Genomic DNA, 19,069 nt, shown 5'->3' with positions numbered 1-19,069 from the left:
TCGTGAGTCCCAGCTCAGCCTCCCCCAGTGCCACCGGGAGGGTTGTCACCGTCAGCCCCACACAGCGACACGGAGCAGCGGCGGGGCCGGAGACGGCGCCAGGCTGGGAGGGGACCCTGGACGGGCTTCAAAGTTCAGGGTCGGACAGGGACGGGCACCGGCTGCTCCAGGGACACGGGCTCGAGGCCAGGCGGTCCCGCCGGCCTTGACGAGCCGCAGCCCGCGGAACATGCCCAGGTGCCGGAGCGCACCGGGCACCGCCGGCTCCGCTCGGCGCTTTGGGAGGGTGCCGGGATGCAGCCGGGAGATGCAGCAGCCGCACCCCTCCCGCTGCTCCTGGCACCCCCGACCCCGGCGTCTGCAGCCGGTGCTGCCCGCGGTCACGGCACAGGAGTGCGCCGGGTCCCTGCCTGGTGGCTCCCGGGGCCGGCAGTGCCACCCGGGGCTGGTGCCAGCCCGATGCTCCGGTTACCGGAGCCGCGCGGTGCTGGGGTTGTGCAAACACCCCCGGGACGGGGCCAGAGGCGGCCGCAGCCAACACAGGCAGCCCAGAAATCTGCTGGCACAGCACATCGGCCGCCGGACCAGGGCCGACGCCAGCCCTCCTGGAGCCCGGCCCCGCGCCCCGGCCCTGTGCCGGTGACTGCCAGGGCTGGCCGGGGTCAGGGGGGGCAGCACGACCCTCTCAAAGCACTGCATGGAGCCAAGGCCTTTGCCTGTTCCCATTCTCATTGTATGATCCTGACCAGCATCGTGATAACCTCAAGAGTCCAGCCCTGGGGGTCCCGGACCTGCCCTGATGTCCCAGGGCTGGGATCCTGCAGCTTGAGCTGCCCATGACCTTGGGGTGCCACGTTCTGCTGTGTCCCTGCAGCACAGTGGGGGCGGCAGAAACACAAGGATCCCTGGGACTGGCTCCCGAGCCCACCCCAGAGGGCTGGGTTCTGGCTGAGCAGAGCCTGGGGCAAAGGGTCTGGGGGGCACAAAGCTGTTCAGGTCTCCTCCCAGAGCTCCAGGGCCCCATGTGCTCCCCCTGCAGTGACCCTGATATCTGTTTTGGTCATTGCCAAAAGCTGCTCCAGCTGGACCCGCTCCACAGCCTGGCTGGAGGAGAGGGACCCTCTGCCATGGATGCATCTGCTTGGCTGTTCCAGAGCAGAGCGAGTGTCTCCATTGCTGACATCCCTGCGGTGTCCGTGCGGGATAAACGCTCCACTGCTTTATTGGAAATACCCCTATGTGGGTTTATAACACAGGGCCTGAAATCAAAACCAGTGCAGAGGCCTCAGGTGAGCGACACCTACGGAAGGTGACAGTGTGGTGGCCTCGGAGCCGCCCTCTGCTCCAGCTGCAGCGGAGCCGACTCTTCAGCTGCGGCTTCCTCGGGGCCGCGCCAGCGCACGTCATCCGAGGAGCTGGCCCAAATTCAGGCAAGTCATTTCCAAAAACCCGATGTTTCACTGTCATGAGAATGTCACCGTTTATTTCCCAGCTCTCCGCGGTGCCGGGAGGTCGAGCCCACCCGTAACCCCGCTCTGCGAAAAAGGGCAGGAGAATTTCCCAGCACAGGGAAAAATGCGCTGCTCTGACATTCCTGCCTGCGGATGCCTCTTGCTCCTTCAGGGAAGCAGGTTCCCAGCAGGACTGGGTGATTTTTATGCAGTTTGATTTGCAAAGCTGCCTTCTGGTACTACTCAGGGGGTAAGTCCCCCCTGCCTGACCCAGACCTCCCCTCCTGTGGCACTGGGGGGTCAGGGCCGAGTTCCTAATGGTGGGAGCTCAGCTCAGCTCCATGACCTGCCTCAGCCTGGATGCCCCGAGCACAGGGGTCCCTCGTGGCTGGTAGGAACCTCAGCCAGAACACTGGGGCCCTGCAAGGCAGACAGCAGGTGCCAGGTGAGGGGCTGTGGTTCCATAGGGAGCACAGCTCCCATCCCACCGCTCTGTCCCAGACCAGCACAGCTCCCCGTGGGCATCTCATCCCACCAGAGTTGAAAAATCTCTAACTGAGACTTCTGACATGATGGTACATAACAAAAAGAGTATAAATACGAGCTGTTGCCAAAAGTGCAACTCAGAAGCAGGAGCAGAGGAGCAGGAGAAGCTCGGCAGTGTGTGGGCAGCTGCCAGCCCTGGGCATCCAAAGGTCCCATCCCTACGGGCCGAGCAGGAGCTGGCGGAGCAGGTCGATGACGAGCGACGCCGGCTGCACCGTGTCGTACTCTGCAAACAGGTGACAGAGGTTCCCCGAGTCTGCCTGGCTTTTGGCCACGAACCCAAAGATTCTTTGAAAAAAAGGAGAGAGGCTTATTCAGTTTGCATCCAGGAATCTGAAGGAATACGCTGAAACCAGCCCCGGCCACAAAGCCAAATCCCAGTTCCAACAATTCCACCTTGGCCCGCTCCCCAATCACGTTTCCTTGGAAGCCAAGCAGCCGGGAGGAGCGTTTCTGGCAAGGCTTACCCAGCCGTGAAAAGATTCTTGAGTACAAGGTAGAGCCAGATATAAACTCCCTTCCTGAGCCCAGTGTGAGTCCCTGGAAAGGTTGTGGGATTTGGATGGGGGGTTCTGCACAAGGGGATGTGGAGAACGGGACTCAGCCAAACCTCTTGCCCAAACCTACAGAGCAAACCCGCCCTAAAAAACTTTACCCACCAGTCCCACCCCTCACCCGGCCACCACGGTAACTTCTATTGAATCCTCTCTTCATTTTTAAGCTGATTCTTTGATGTTCTGCAATGCAACTGCTTCCCAAAGCAGCATCATCCCCCCCAGATTCCAGCCCCCGGCTCTGTGCAGGAGGTCCCTGTGCAGGTCTTACCTGGAGGACTTGGAGTACTTCTGCCACCTGAGGGAAGAACAGAATTGGAGTTGCTCAAAGGCTGATGTTTAATTCATCCCATCAGCTGCAAAGCCAAGGGTTATGTTTAGATCCACCCTGGCGCGTTACGCCCAGGGCAGTTTTTTGGGATTTGGGATTTGAAGCAGCGCAGAAGTGCTGGGAACAGCAGGGAAGGGAGCACAGGAGGCGGCTCCGACCGGCACGGCCGCCCAAAACTCACTTTCTGTTCTCAGGGTCCATCCCGCAGAACCTGATGGCAGCCAAGGGGTAGTGTCTCCTGAAAAACACCCTGGAAGAGGAGAGGGAAGGGTTATGGGAGGGAAGGGCCCAGGCAGGAACAGGATGATGCAGATCCAAGCCCTGTCACGGCTGCTGGGGAATGGGGGTCCCAAATGGCATCCCCGAATCCCAACCCCGGGTCCAGCTGCCTCCTGCATCCCACCCCTGAGGTGCTGCCACGCACAGCCCTGCACTGTAACAAGGGGCCAGGCCCATCCCTGGACCGTGACGGGGGTTTGTCCAAGCAGGGCAGCTTTTCCTGAGGCTGGGAGGCAAGGAGGGGGCTGGGTGGGCACGGGGGAGCTGCCTCTCCATGACCCCCCCTCGGCCACCCCCGCAGCCCACCCCTGGGCTCTTACTTCCTCTGGATGTCGGTCAGGGTGACGCCCTGCTCCGTCACCCTGAAGTGCACCAGGGTGGGCGTGGGCAGCGGCTCCAGCTCCAGGGTGCAGGAGATGCCTTTCAGGATGGCCGGGGCTCCCGTCAGCGTCTCCACGTTCACCGAGCTGAGGTACAGGACGTTGCACACTGCGAGGACAGCGCAGGGCCCGGCTCAGCACGGGTGACACCCGGGGCTGGGTCCCAGGGATCATCCTGCAGAACCCTCGCGCGGAGTCCGGGCCGGGTTTGTTTTTGACGAAAATTGAAAGGTTCGGTGACTCAAGAAATTCTTCACCAATTTAGTCTGGTTTACTTTAATTCTTCGCACTAATTGTTGTAAAAGTCAAAGTATTTAATTTCCCGTTTCTAAATGTCACATTTGGGGCGCTTTTTTTTTTTTCTCTGTTTATTACATATTTCCTTTAATGAAAAGCAGAAATACCCCAAGCCAACGAAGGGCTGAAGGCCAACCTAAAACATGACATTTCAGGCTGATTGAGCTGTTTAAAGGGCTGCTCTGGGTCAAACTAAACTTTCCAGCTTGCCAACTGATTTTTCAGAATTTCCAGCAAAACAAAGCCGTTCCCGCTTCCCCGGCCTGTGCTGTGACCCATCCGTGTGGTCTCCTGCCCTTCCCTCTCTGCTCCCACCCAGGCTGGGGTGCACAGACCCCTCCCATCCTGCTCTGCAGTGCCCACGTGTCCCCCATAAGGTCCCTCAGCAATTCAAGCAGCCCCTGACTGCCCCGTCCCTCTCCTAAAGCTCCAGATGTTCAATCCCCATTGAACCCCATTGGGGAGAGGCTTAAAAATCAAGAGCTATTTAAAACTGTGGGAAATGGGGGCCTTTTGTCAGCCTTGTGACCTCAAGAACTGTGTTCTCTGGTATCTTGAGGACACAAAATCTCCTTTCCTTAAAAATACCAGGTTCCCCTACAGCCCAGGGGCTGGGGAGGAGGTGGGGAGATCCTGGGGGTATCCCCAGCCCGGTGGGGAAGCTGGAGGGGGATGTCACACAGGCCCCCACCAGGGCGTGCCACAGGGCTCCAGCTCTTGCCAGCTGGGCAGCAGTGCAGGCTCGAGCCCTCACCTGCAGTTTTGTTTGCCAGGGACAGCATGGATTCAGGAGCACAGTCTGGGCTGTCTTCTCTGTCAGCGAGATCTGCACGAAGGACAAGCAGGAGCAGTGATGCCACAGGCAGGGCTGTGCTGGTCACCTCTTTGGCCATTCCTTATCTCACAAAGGCCCAGGACTGCTCTAATTTCAGGGGCTTAGAGCAGTAATTAACTTAACTGTCCTCCACCTCCCCCTCCTGGCTCTGCTCACCTCTGATCTCCCCACTTCCCCCAGCAGAAGGGGGTCACTGCTGTGCTGTCCTCAGGGCAGCTCTGCAGGTCCCTGCTCTGCCTGCAGCCAGGGCAGCAGCCCCTCACAGGGCACCTGGGTGGCTCAGCCCCCTCCCCACCTCAGGACCTTCCCCCCTCCCCCTTGGATCATCCCCCCTGTCCCATCACCTACCTCTGGTGGGGATGCTGAGCCTGCAGGGCAGTGCCAGCGGGGTGATGGCGTGCTGGTAGACGAAGGCAGAGAGGCTCCCTGAAACACAGAGCCACGAGTTGTGGGGGGCCTGGTGCCTGAAACCTCCCACCACGTGCCTCCACCCCCCAACAGTGTCCCAGGAAGCTCATTTTCCTACTGCCATGATCTCACTGCCGGGGAAGTGCAGGTAGGACTGGGGGCCGGGGGGTCCCCATGCTGGTGGGTGTGCAACACGCTCCCCCCGGCACCCTGGAGCTTCCAGGAGGTTTGGAAACAGCTCCTGGGGCTGCCAGGGCTGCTGTGGGTGATGGCACTGTCCTTACCAAAATACAGGTCCTCGCTGGCCCCTTTCAGGTGCACTCCTTTGGTGGAGGACTCGATGAGGAAATGCCGGACGAGGTCACTGCCGTCGTCCCCTGCAAGAGGGACCAAAACCAGCATCAGCACCGGCCCCAGAGCTGCTGTTTCACCCCTGCCCACCCCTCCTTGTGCCTGCCCTCCTCTGCCCACCCCTGCCTTCCCCTACCTGTGCCTGCCCACCCCTGCCCATCCCAGGGCATCACCAGAGCTTCTCTGTGGTGCCAGCCCCTGTGAGGGGTGGGATGGGCACCAACAGAGACCGTCAATGTCTCCCACACAACCGAAATCCTGTTGTTTCTCATCTGGCTTTAGTTTGCCCAGTTTCAGTTAAAGCATTAAAGGAACCCCCCCATCTCCAAGCCAGTCCCTGTACCTGTCTGGTTGCCGGACGGAGAGCCGGGAACCTTCATGGCCAGTCCAAAGGAGCCCCGGAATGATGTGCTGTCCCGCACCAGGAACGTGCCTGGCTCCTTGTCCCTCAGCAGCTGGATTGCTGTCAGAGCACAGGCAGGGGCTCAGCCAAGCACAACAGGTGGGACCTCCCCACTCCTGTGCTCTGTGGGCAGTCACTCCTTGGCAGCAGCAGGAAAGACTCCGGAGCATTTGCCAAGGACGCGCACGGCCCTCGTGCAGCACCAGTTGTGCTCCTGCAGGGCCCTGCCTTGGTCTCAGAGGTCTCTGTGGTCCCCAGGACACTCAGCCCCTGCCTGTGGGACAGCACAGGGGCAGGAGAAGCTTTTATGAGCTTTAGGGGGTCGCAGAGGGGCTGTGGCACAGCCTGTGTTTCTGAGTCGTCCCCCTCGGAGTAAGAGGGTCTCTCCACCCCCATCAGCCCCCAGTAGGTTTTGAATTGCCCTCACTGAGTCCCCAGGGACACAGGAGGACTCCACCCCAGGGCACAGGCAGGAGCCCAAGGTGGGGTCACCCCCCTGGAGCCCCTTGCTGCCTCACCTCGGTCCCTGCTGATGCTCGGCTTGAACCAGTACTTTGATGTGTCCATCACGAACTTCATGGTGGGCTGCCCAGCCCTGAGGGGACCTGCAAGAGACCCCATGGTGTCAAGGCCAGCAGGGACCCGCAGGACCTCCACAGGTGACAGAGCCCAGCAAAGACATTTCTTTTTCGGGCTGGTCAGGGCTGAAGGTTTTTTCAATCCTTTTCAATCCTTTCCTCCCCACTCCTCAGAATAGCTCATTCTCCATGTAATTATCTCTCTTGGCAGGCTGTGATGTAGTGCAGAGAGGGGCACATGGAATCCCTTGGCAGTGCCAGCCTGCCCAGCCCTGCACAATGCACTGGACCGTGGGCTTTACACCAGCTGAGGATCTGACCCACACACCCTCCTGATATTCCCATAAGGATCCCAATTAAAACCCTCTGCCCTGAGAGCTGCCTCTGCTCATCTCCTCCAAAGAACAATAGCCCCAGTGTTTGCCCTTGAATGAGGGACCTTGTGAACTGCTGTACCTTTTGGTGTCCTCAGAGCAAACAGGAGCCCCAACCCCTCCTCCCGACCCTGGTCTGGGCCCACAAACCAGGAGGGCAGGACAGAACGGTGGTTCTCACTCTCAGGTACTATAAATGGGTGTATCTGCATTTCCTCGAGGGAGCAGAGGGTTCCTGCCTGCTGAGCCCGTGCCCCAGCACCCCACTGGGCAGAAGGTGTAGCTCATCCAGGGTCACCAGGACTGAGCTGGAGACCCCCCGGAGCCCTCGGGGACAAAACGAGGAGCTCCAGCTCCGGCAAGGACCTCCCGCCTTTCGTGTCTATAATCCACAGTTAAACCAGAGGGAAAATGAGGTTTGTACCCCTTTCCCAGCAGCTGCCAGGATCTGCAGCTCCCACCCCAGCCCTGCCCTGGGACTCACTGTCTGGGACGCAGGAGAGGGCAGGAGCTGACAGGGCGTTGTTGAGGCCCCCGAGCCTCGGGGCTGGGCTGCAGCCGGGAGGGGGAGCCTGCATGGCAGAGCTGGGGGGGGCTTTGGCCGCCCGGGGGGATCCATCTCCTTGTTCCAGGCACCCGTTCACCAACAGCACCGGGACGTCGGCTGCGGAGGGGAGGATGGAGGGGGGGCAGCTGCTGGCCTGGCCCTTCTGGGAGGAGCTGGTGCTGGGGGAGCTGCCTGCCCTGGGCTGGGGGGGCCTCTGGCCAAAAGCTTCTCTGGAGTGAGACAGGATGCCAGGGGAAGGGGAGCAGGGGCTGCCCAGGGAGCTGGCGGGGGACGGGCAGGCAGCGGTGGCAGCATCCGAGTCCTCGTTGTGGAGCGAGTGGGTGCTGCTGCAAGAGGGACAAAGAGCAGAGAACATCAGGGGGGTGTTGACATGCAGAGCCCACCCCAGGGACTGCACCAGCTCCGTCAACCTGCTGGCTCCCAGCCTGAGGAATGAGGGACTCAGAGCCCAGCCCTGCACCCCTTCCATCCCCACCATCACCCCGAGGCCGGGGCACATTTACCTTCCCAGGATGTAACTGGTGTCAGAGCCGGGGCTCGTGGAGAGCTGGGACACCCAACTGCCCCGCTGCTGGGCCCTCACCACGTGCACAGGCTTCAGCAGGTTGTCAAAGCCCGGGGAGGTGCCGAGGGAGGCGGTGTCCGTGTGTCCGGCAGTGGTGTCCGTGTGTCCGGCCGTGCACTGCTGGGGCACCGTGATGCTCTCGGATGCTTTGCTGCAGCTCAGGGTGGCTGACTGGGAGCTCGAGGGTCCGGGTGGGCTGGAGAAAACCACGCTGTCACTGGTGCTGTATTTGCCCCCGAGTGCCCCTTTTTGGGTCAGGAAGCCGTCGGTCTGGGGGGACCTGGAGAAGGGGGTGCCCGAAGGGCTGGGGGAGCCCTGTGGCAGCTCAGGCCCCGTGGCTCTGCCTGGTGTCAGCTCTATGTACTTGATGTCTGCAGGGAGAGAGAGGAGGTTATTAGACATCTAGTGTCCAAATTGTGTTCCTTAATAAAGCTCCGTGGGGGACACGTGTCTGTTCTTCCTGCTGTGAATTTTGGCTCTGGGTTTCACTCTCTGCAGGGCTGCAGGGGAGTCCCAGGGGACACCCCCATACCTTTTGTTGAGATCCCATGGGGGCTGATTCCTCACAGACCCCAGAGTGCATTGCCCCCAGTGCTGGCAGGCTCCCAGGGAAGGGGGGTTACATCTGCTGCTCAGACCCCCCCTCACCAGCACTACCCAGCCAGGACCTGCAGAGACCTGCAGCCAGAGGTGGGTGTTCCCTCCAGCAGCCTCTCTGTTTGTACCTGACTCAAGAGAAAAACATCTGGCTGCTCCCCCCGGGGATTACGTCAGGTTTGGAGGGTGCTCAGTGCAGCAGGAGTGTGGCCCTGCACACCCTGGCCGAGCAGAGGAGCAGGGGAATGTCACCTGGGCCTGGGCAGAGGAGCAGGGGGATGTCACCTGGCCCCAGGTACAGCTGGAGTGGTGGTGGGACAGGAGGCAGAGTGAATCCATGTGGGACAAGGGCAGTTACAGGGCTCTTGGTGTCCACTATGGGACCAGCCATGCTGGCAGCAAGCACAGAGCCCCAGGCAGGGGCCTCCTGCTCCCTCTTCCCTTCTTCCATCCTGCACGAATCTCTCCAGGGAAGTAACTTCCAAGGCAGTTTCTGTGCCTGTGCCCTGCTGTGGGATCCTTCCTGCTCTTCCATTCGTGCTCAGGGCAGGCCAGGCACGTCCAGCCCCTCTGCTTGCCATCAGTGATATGGGAACACACCTGGCAGAGCATCTCTTGCCAGAGAAAGCGAAACCTCACAGCCAGGACAGAGTGTGCCTGGCTCCCCAGGTGCCTGATGTACATCAGGCCCTGGCTTCCTTGGACAAAGCCATAAATTTCTGGCTGGGCTGGAACACTCAGACTCCATTTAAGCACTCGCAGCGATGGTGGATTCACCGCCCAGGGAAGCTGCTCTGGTGGTTAATCACTCCAGTGCCAGAAGTTTGCACCTCCCTTCCAGCCTGGACATGCCCAGCTTTGCTTTCAGTGCCTCGTTCTTGCCCTGCCATGGAGTTCAGGAAAGTTCCCCTTCTCAAAAGCGTTTCTTGGAGAGGGAAGAACCTTTTTGCTGCGGCAAAGACAAGCTGCTCTAACAACCCCGATCCCCCTGGCTGCGGTGTGAAGGGTTGGACCTGCCACGTGGGAGCTGGACAGGCAGAGCAGCCGACTCTGCTGACCCTGGTTACTGCAAGGAACAGCCAGACCTCTGGGGCACAGAGATGGATGAGCAGGAAGAGCACAAGTCTGTACAGAAGTTACTCCCCAAGCCCCTTCTCCGTGCCAACCCCGGCGCAGGGTCGGATTGGCACGGCCAGTGCCGAGGAGGCACCGGGTGGGCTGGGAGGGCTGGTCCCCAGTGGGGACACAGCTGGACCTCGCCAGGATGGAGCCAGAGCCACAGCCTTCCCCCTCCACAGCCTGGCTGCCAGCAGCAGCTCCTCCAACACTCGGCCTGGGAGTGTCCCGGTATCAGCACACAAACCCTCACAGCCAGCTCTTGTCAATGGCTCCTCAAGGGGAGAGAGAAATGGAGAGTTTAATTGTCCTTTAAAGAACTGACAAGCACCTGCACACCGTGCTCATGTAGGAGGCCTTTTACCTCCTACTTCTCCGCCTTGGCTCCTCTTATCACCTGGGGTTAAACCTCAAATATTTGCTCAAGACCTTGGCAAGTTTTCCAGCATCAAGGAGTGGCAAAAGTGCCACAAACACGAAGCTCAGATGTCACGTAAGCTGAGATCTGAGATCTCCTCTCCTCTCCAGCGGATTCCAGAGGGATTTGTGACTCTCATGAAAGCATCTCCTGTTGCTGCAGCATTTGTCACGTTTAAAGCTTCCTCATGGGCTCCACTAACCAAGAACAAGCCCCTCTCACTTCTCTGGTCACTGTCAGTCCCTGCCACCCTCACATCAGGGCACAGGTTGCAGGGCTGGAGTGGGAGGAGGTAGATGTAAAATCCAAGAGCTGCTAAAAGAAAATGAAAGCTAAAGTGAGGCTTTCCCCACTGCACTTGTGGCCAGAATTCCAGGTGTTCTCTTGGAGCCAGATTTTTCAAACCTGTGAAGCTTCTCAGGCTCCATCCCCCAAGATCCAGGCACTGAGCAGCCAGAGCTGAACTTGCACTTTGTCACAGTCCTTTATCTGCAAGGCCACTCTGTCCATCCCAGGGGGAAGCAGGGACACTGTCTGCCCTGGAATTGTCTGGCTCCCTGCTGGAGCACCAGGACCCTCACAGGCACCTCATCCTCCCCTGACCCCACAATCTTCGTGTTTGCAGGAGGGCTCAGGGAGAACAGAATTTTTTTCATGCCTTTGCCATCCTCTCATTTCACCTTCCTCTGGAAAGAGGCCTGGGGACAGACTGTCAAGGTATTTCCATGTGTAAAGACAGGGACAGGCAACAAGGCTGTTGGGAAACAGCAAGTCTGTGTCCTCAGGCACCTGAGCCACCCCCAGTGCACCAGGACAATGACAGCAGTGCCAGCACTGCTGGGGCTGCCCTGTGCACAGGGTGCTGAACAGCTAAAACCAGCAGAAGAGCCCAGGCAGGAATGCTTGGATCAGGAGCAGCTCACAGATCAGAGTTTGGATTGCAGGGATGACGGGGAAGTGTTGCACAAGGGTTCATGTAGGGAACCCTTGAGCAGAGAACAGGCTGGTATGTGCTGCTGGTGCCTTGCCTATGCCAGGTATGCTGCCCGAGGAGTGCACAAGCCCTGGAAAAAGAATTTCCCTGGCAAAGTGACTGGGAACACTTAAATGGGATGGTTGTGCAACACTCGGTACCTTAGCCCAGGGCCCTGGAAATCTGGCTGCAAATCCTTGTGCTCCCACGGGTCAAGTGTGACCCTGGGAAAGGCCCTGCTGGCCTTGAGGGAATGAGGGGAGCAGGGTCCTCACATGGCACCCAGAGCCCAGGGCCTGTCACTGATGGTGACAGCTGGGATTAGGAGTTTCCCCAAGTCCCATTTCCATTGAGAAATGTTTTCTCCAAACGCAGGGAAACAAACATCAGATTGAATCAAAGGCTGTTTTCCCTGTTCCCTTCTGGATCCCTCTGAGCTGGCTGGGCATGAGACGTGTCAACAGTGATCAGACCAGGGCCATGGAAGCGGTGGAATTAGGCAGAGCCTGGATACACAGCCTGTCCTGCTCCTTAATATGGAGCCCTGACGTCAGGAGACAACTCCCCACAGCAATCCCACTGGGAACAGTGTGGGACATCCCTGATGCCCATTTCCAGCCCCCCAGGACCTCATCCTGCCCACGGGACAGGTGTGTGCCCGACCTCCCTGCCCTGGGCTCCCGCTGCCCCTGGCAGAGGGTTTTCACTGGGTTGGAGCTGCTCTGGCTCCAGTGCCTGAGTGGTGCCTTTTCCTCACCTATTGCCTCTGGCTCCTGTTCCTTGGTGGCCACGGTGTCACCCCAGACAGCAGGTTGGGCTGGATCCTTGAGCGGCTGGAAGGTCGGGTCGATTTCCAGGATCAGCCGGTTGAGAGCCTCTATGGATATGTCCAGGGAGGGAGACACTGGCTGAGCCTCAGGATCCACGCTGGTGTTCTCCTCCTGCTTCGGCTGACACGGAGCAGTGGCTCTCTCCAAGGAGGAGTCCTGCTGCCCCTTCCCCTGTGTGTGAGCAGCCACATGCTCCAGCACAGGGTGGGCTCCATACAGCCTCCCTCCGGGGAGCAGGTGGGCCTTGGGGTGCACCACGGAGGGGGGGTCAGCCCAGGACTCCGTGGAGTAGTAGACGTACTTGCCCGGCAGGGTGGAGCACCCCGGGTACCCCGCCGGGTGCAGGCTCTTGCTTTCCTCCGGAGAGGGAACACACACAGTCTGTCCAACACGCAGCACGTGGTTCTGTATGACCTGGGACATGGTTTGGTTTTCCGGTTTGACGGCTTAGAGTCCAAGGGAAACCTCCTCCTCCTCCTCCTGCTCCTCGCCTCCTTCCTCCACCAGGGACCTCAGACCCCCGTCTTCAATCCGGTCTCCAGCGGAAGAGGAATCTGAGGAATGCAGAGAGGAGCGGTTACACAGGCATGCCCCGGGCAGGAGCAGACTTCAGCGGAAAAGTCTATAAAAACCGGGATTTGGAGTGCAAAGCTGGAATTCAGCTCATAAGAAAACAAGTCACCCCGTCCTGCTTTTCCACCCTCTCCAGCCTCTGCTCCCGGTGCCACAGTGTGGCCGGGCGAGCGCACGGAGCACTCACTGGCAACAGCTTTTTCAGGATGATTCAAAGGCCTGAGAACGACATCCTGCTTTATTTGCTGATTTTCTGGATTAAGAATGAAATGAGGGCTCACTCTAAGAGTCTTCCCGTGGGACCCTGACCCTCAGAAGGCATCCGAGGGCAGCCAGCGAGCCTGGCGGGCACAGAGCCGGAGCTGCCTGCCAGGGCAGTGTCCTGGAGTGGGTGTACAGCTAATCCAGGATTTCTTTTTCCTGGTACAAGGCAAGCCTGGAAGCCTGAGTACGTGGCTGCTGCCTCAGTCATGGTGCTGCTTGAGGAATCTGACTGCTAATACACTTTGAAGACTCCCGGGCTTTGCTTTGGACAGAAAGTATTTTTTAATTCTCCATTATAAACCCCCTTGGCAGGAGGTGGGCTTCCCTCAGGGGTCAGGGAAAAAGGGTCTGAGGGCACTGTTTGGAGGTGGGGAAGTTGTCCCACTGCATCAGCAACAAGTGGGATCTCCCCAGCTGCTGCTGCCCTCCTGCTTGGCAGGAGTTGTCCCTCAGCATCACATCCTGCCACCAAACACAGAGGGACCCTCACTCCTCTGGCTCCAGAGGAGGACAATAATGCTGTCCTGCCACAACCAAACTAACTCAGCATCTCCGTGTTGGGACATCCAAGCCCAGGACATTCCCTGTGCCCACACTGCCCTGGCTGCATGGCAGCATTCCCATCCTCTCTGGTCCCCAGGAAGAACAGTGCCAGTGGGGACCACGGGCGATCCAGAGCCAAAGGTTTGCTGGCAGGAGTTAATCCCACAGCTTGGGGCTCCCTCTCCGTATCCCGCGCGGATCCGGTGCGTGACACACACAAACAGAGGGCTGCACCTCACAAAACATTTGTTCTTCCCTGCACCAGCCTCCAGTGACAGACTTATTTACTCACCTATCCCGGACTGATTAACGATGGAGTCACAGGATTAGGAAGGAGACACGTTGCTCCGGGGCAGTTGGTGCCTCAGCCCGTGGGCGCAGCAGGAGCTGGGCTGGTGCCCTGCGTCACGGCTGTAATCGGTGACTAATTGCCCTGCCAGGTGTTGGGAGCTGGTATGGAGTGGGCTCCAAACAGCCCAGCTTTGCTCTGGATGGGTTATATAACCCTGGAGAAGCCTCACTTCTTGCTGGAGAGACACCTGGAATACCCCGGGCTCATGAAGATTAGGGGATTAAAGCAGAACGTCGCTGCTGTCAGCACACAGCCACGGGCAAGTCACGGCAGGCAAAGGCCTCTCCAGGGCTTCCCAGAGCACTAAGGGCTGCAGGAGTGAATAAATACTTCCACTCCATCTACCTTCCTGCCAGCCCAGCCCCCGTGGTGTCTCCTGAGCCTCTGAAAGGTTTAATTTACAGGACTGACAGGTTGGTCCCTAGGAAAGGCTCGGGAGCAGGGATGTGCCTGCACCAAGGGCTGTGCTGCAGGAAGGGAAACACCTCTGGAGACTGGATTAGACAGGCCCAGGGCACCTCTGAGCTGTAATTAAGTAATCCTACCCTCTTTGAGCCAGGTCTGCCTCTGTTCTGAGGAGAGATGGAGCCTACAGAGCACGTGTGGCCTCTGGTCTGTCACGGCACGGCTCTGCCATGGGTCACTCAGAGCTCAGGTGGGCAGGATGCCCACCTTGGGAAACCAGCCAAAGTCCCCTGCCTTGGAGCTCTGTGTGCCATCCCACCGCCGGCTCTGCGTGAGAAGCGCAGCGCGGTACGAGGCTCGGAGGGAGTGTTGGTTAAATATAAAAAGAAGAGTCATTCCAGGTCAAAAACGCAAGCAAGATGGAGTGAAAATTGGATTCTCCCCTGGGGAGAAGAACTGCCTGGCTCCAGTCAGCGTCAGCAAGACAAGGCTGGTTTTAATTTAAGTAGGTACAGAAATAACGTGCAGGATGCATGAACCGGGGCTGTCGGGGCTTCCAGGAGCATGCACGCAACAGCTTCCCTCCTCTCTTGTACTCCTGCCCCGAGTTTTTGATCTTTCTTATGCCTGGTGCTGCCAGAATTAGTCTCCAAACTTCATTTTTCCTCCCTTCCCTTCTCTGGGTTGAAGTGAGAGGTCTCCCAGGCTCCTCACAGGAATTTTGAGCCTCGGCTGTGGGCTCTCCTGCTTGGAGGAGCAGAGGGGAAGGGCTGGGGTGAAGGAGGGGGATCACAGGCTGGTTGTTGGCCACTAGCATGGCACAGCCATGGGACAGGCAAATGCTGCCCACAGACATCAGGACTGTCCAAGAGCAATTGGGAATGGCAGTGTCCCCCTGGCAAGGGCTGGGCAGTGTCCAGCTGTGCCCCCCTGGGCAGGGAGAGGGGCTGGGCATGGGTACAGGCAGGGAGCCCATATCACACACATCCACACTGTGCCATGAGCGGTGCCCTGGGCTCTGTGGCAGCAGCAGAGTGAGTGCTGTGGCAGAATCAGGGCAGCCCTGGCAGAGGGAACCCTGGCACTGCAGCTGTGCCCGGCCAGGCTGGCTCAGCCCGGGCTGGGAGATCTGCTGGCTGTATGGAAACACCAGGGAAGGAGCTCTGCTGTTTAAGCTAAGACAAGGGTAGCACAAAAAGAGATGGAAATCAGCTGGCACAAACACATCCAGACTGGAAATTAGAGAGTTTCTGCTTCTGGAAGCAGACTGTGGAACAGAATTCCCCCTGAGATGAAGGGGACAAGTCACAGATTTTGGATGCAGATGGACACTCTTAGAAAGGCTCTTGGCAAGGCAGGTCCCTGTTGCACCCAGAGACCCAGCTTGTGGGGCAGGAGCTGCAGCTCAGCCCAGTAACCCCAGTTCTCCCCTCCACCTCCAGCCCAGCTCGGCAGGCAGCCCCCCAGCATGAAAACACGACCCCCCTGACAGGAGAAGGAGCAGGGTTCGGGGTGTCAGGACCGGGACCGGGGCACCCCCGTGGGGCAGGAGGCGGGTGTGTGTTCGGAGGTCTGCAGGGCGCTGCTGGGCGCGGTGGGAGCAGCCGGTGCCCCGGGCCAGGGCTGTGCCGACACACCCCGGCCCGGCGATAACCGCCCTTCCCAAACCCGCCGGGCACGGCCCAGCCCCGCCGGCCCAGCCCGCCCATCCACGCAGGGCAAAGTCCCTCCTGCTTCATCTGCTGGATCTCGGGGAGCCCGGTGGGACCCCCAGGGCTCTGCCCTGGCATCAGACGGGGCAGGGTGAGAGCGGAGCTGGCAGCGCTGCCCCGCAGCGTCCCCCGGCAGCTGCAGCAGAGCCCTGGGAGTCCCAGCGCGGATATTTGGAGCTCAGACATACGAGCTGGGACAGAGCCTCCTTCCCTGCCTGCACAGACCCCAAAACAGCTCAGCCAGTTGCCAAGTCTGGTTGTTTTTCCTTGCAACATGAGCCCTGGGAGCCTCCCGATGACAAGCCTGTTACACATCCCCTCGCCAGGAAGGGCAGAGGGAACTGCTGGGACACCCAGGGTTTCCAGAGCTCATTACACCCAACCTGATCACAGCGAGAGCTGCGGGCGACTTGCCTGGATTAGCGGGGCGTGCTGAGGGCGTTGAGGAGCAGAGTTCCCATGGTTATGCCGTGTTTTGCCTGCAGAGCAGGGAGAGCCGTGGTATCACATGGCAGATATTAATAAACCCCCAGCTCCGGGGGTTCCAGCACCTGGGCACGAGGAGGGGCTGCCCTCCCTCGCCGGGGGAGAAGGGGCGGCTGTCAGAGCCTCCTCCCTTGCTCAAACACGAGCAATTAGGAAGATCAGCAGCAAAAGAAGCGTTTGTGAAATCCCAGGCAGCATCTTGGTGTCTGAGCAGCCCCCGGAGCCACACGACGGGGCAGCATCTCTGTGACCAGTGCCAGAGGAGGATGTTTTGCTCTCCAACGCGTCCCAAGAGCATCCACATCAGAAGCCACCCCCGCCCAGCGACCTCCCTGCAGATCCCCCAGTGCATTGCCTGTTTAGCAACATTTCAGGCTTCTGGAAGGGTCTCCAGGGATTTGGAGGAGGAGGGTTATTAGTAATGTCGAAATCACTCCTCTGACACCTCCCCCTCCCACTGCCTTGCTCCCTTTTCCTCTCCAGGGATGGCTCTTTCCCCTTTGGCAAGAGCTTCTCTGGGGATGAGATGAGCAGCAGAGCCTGGTCCCCTTTCCCAGGAGAGGTCCCTGCACAGCCAGGAGGAGTTTCCCTTCCCCTCTTTGTGGGCGAGCAGTGGATGTAGGAGGCTCAGGGACAACAGAGTCTTTAGAACAGGATGTCTGTCCAAAAATAGACTAAATTAGCAAATCCTAAGAATGTTTGAGATGAGTTACAGGAACATGAGGCTTTCAAGACACACTAACAAGCTCCTCAGGGCACCAGCCAGGATTTTCCCCTTCTGAGACCATGGGCACATCCCTTATGGGATTCACTAATGTTAGACAAAGGAAGCTGCAGCATAAGAGGCTGTTTTCCTGCATTTCAGGGGTACCAAGGGAAGGGAGAGGATGGGAGCTGCTCCACGGGGGGCTCTGCACACTCCAGGTGTTTCAGAAGGGCCCTGTACCCCTGCACTGCCCCAGGCACATCCTGCAGGGCTTGAAACCTTGTGAAGCAGCAGAACTGCTTCAGGCTCTTCCCTTGGGCCCAAACAGTACGAGGTGGGATTGGATTCCCTTCCTCCCCTCCTCAGACCTCCATCTTCTTCCCAGCACATCCACCTACACCCGCAGCAGATCCACAGTGCTCCTGCCTGGAGCCCTGGCTGCACAGTTCCCACACCATCCTCCTGATGCTCGCTCTCCTCTGACACAGGGCTGGAGCCCCAGAACCCGCTTTTGGTTTTGGTTTCACAGCATTTTTGTTCCTGACCCAATTCCCGGCGCTTTGACCTCCCTGACCGTCTGCGGTACCACAACACCCCGAGCCACTCACACCAACCTCCACCTCAGCCACTCGCACGTCTGCTCCCACGTGGCACTTTTATTGCCTTGGAGTTTGCACACCTCCCACACCGCAGCCTCCCGTGGGCAGGGAGGAGGCGCTGGAACAGGCACTGGGACACGCACCAGCACACCATCCCAGTTGTGTCCCCCCGGCTGAGCCCACTGGAGGCAGCGAAGGAAACACTCAACAGACAACGAACACCACTGGAAACCTTAAATATGCTTCAAAAGGGTGAGTAAGAAAGGTAAATGCTAATGTCATAAACCCCAGAGACTACTGAGAAAACCCCAAAAGCTTAGCTGGAGCAACAAGCATAATCCCAACCATCCCTGTCAGCACTTCCCCACCCCGGATCCGCTCGGTCTCTGCCCGCCGGCAGCGCTGCTCGTGCAGGAACAACCCTGTCTTGGCTTATTTGAGATCCCTGCAGCAGATTCCTCCCAAGGCACAGCAATAATCCCCAGCTAAATGCAAAGCAGCAGCAAGAGGAGTGATGGAAGGGAGGAACTGATAGGAACTGTAGCATTAGCATGAGAACTGAAGGGAAAAAAAGGACTTGGAAGAGGCATGGCAAAGGCAGAGATGGCCCTGGAATCAGCACTCTGAGGTACCTGGGCTGCAGCAGCTCGTCCCCACTCCTGTGCACGGCTCTGCCACAACACCTCCGCCAGCACCTTGAGCTCATAAACCACAGGGGTGGGTCTGGGCAAGGAGCGGGTCCTCTGGGAGCTGGGATTTAACGGGAGCCCAGTCCCTCCCACCTGGGCTGAGCTTCACCGCCCCTCCGTGCCCCGCAGGGCGCAGCCCCGCTCAGGCCAGGTGTGGTGCAAGAGGGAAAGGGAAGACCCAGACGCCGGGTTTGGGATAGACCCCGGAGCAGTGCAGGGCTGGCGAGGGGCCAGGGTGCCTCCGGAGCCCTGGCACGGGAGGGCTCCAGGCAGAGCTGCCAGCCAGGCTGCTCAGGGCACGGCTTCCAGGCGGAGCAGAGCAAGGCAACGCTGCTCGGGAAGGTGGGGAGTTGGTGCTGCAGCTACCAAGGATTGTCCTCTGCCCTTGCAGCCCCCTGGGCCAGCAGCAGCCCCCACCCAGCCCTCAGCCACGGCACTGCCTGTGGGGAGAGAACTGCTGGGGACTGGGCTTCAGTCTCCCCAAACCTTGGCTGTTGGCTGTGACAGTGAACGAAGAGGGGACAACAAGCACAGACTCCTCTCCAGCTGCAGCATCGGAGTGTTGGTTCCTCCTGCTCCTTTCCAGAGGTACCAGCTGCTCCCACAGGCCTGTTGTTGTTGGGAGGAGCAGAACTGCTCCTTGGAAGAGGTGACAGCCTGTCCTGTGTCACTGCCTCGTGGCAAAGGTGTTGCTTTATGGAGGGAGACTGGACCAAAGGGAAAGAAATTTTATCTTCTGTCTGGTTAAAGGGCGTCTGTCACCTGTCTGCCCTCACCATCAGCACTGGGGTGTTATCCCTGGTGTGTTACAGGGAGAAGATTGGAAAATGTATTTAAAGGCAACCGTGTCTCTAAAACATGTTTGCAGTGTCCAGGCCCGACTGCT

General features: G+C 59.1%; 1 protein-coding gene across 4 annotated transcripts; it reads right to left on the bottom strand.

Annotated features, from left to right (window-relative positions):
• Positions 1-357: 357 nt before the first annotated feature.
• Positions 358-18,836, bottom strand: TNS4 (tensin 4). Of its 4 annotated transcripts, none has more exons than XM_051794612.1 (13): positions 18,127-18,836; positions 11,782-12,408; positions 7,859-8,291; positions 7,272-7,678; positions 6,354-6,440; positions 5,776-5,895; positions 5,366-5,458; positions 5,022-5,099; positions 4,593-4,664; positions 3,482-3,650; positions 3,064-3,132; positions 2,823-2,849; positions 358-2,285 (listed from the first exon to the last, which is right to left on the bottom strand). In XM_051794612.1, the coding sequence occupies exons 2-13, from the start codon at positions 12,275-12,277 to the stop codon at positions 2,156-2,158; spliced, it is 2,181 nt and encodes a 726-aa protein (XP_051650572.1). In that variant the 5' UTR covers positions 12,278-12,408; positions 18,127-18,836; the 3' UTR covers positions 358-2,155. The 4 variants fall into 4 exon arrangements, with proteins under 4 accessions (XP_051650572.1, XP_051650570.1, XP_051650571.1 ...); XM_051794610.1 differs by having other exon boundaries at positions 7,272-7,681; positions 18,127-18,833; XM_051794611.1 differs by lacking the exon at positions 358-2,285 and adding an exon at positions 2,307-2,537 and having other exon boundaries at positions 7,272-7,681; positions 18,127-18,835.
• Positions 18,837-19,069: the final 233 nt, after the last annotated feature.

The sequence above is a fragment of the Manacus candei genome, unplaced genomic scaffold, assembly GCF_025592945.1.
Source record: "Manacus candei isolate 608988 ecotype Guabito, Panama unplaced genomic scaffold, ASM2559294v1 h1tg000040l, whole genome shotgun sequence".
Classification (NCBI taxonomy): domain Eukaryota; kingdom Metazoa; phylum Chordata; class Aves; order Passeriformes; family Pipridae; genus Manacus; species Manacus candei.
This window is presented reverse-complemented; position numbering and strand designations above follow the sequence as displayed.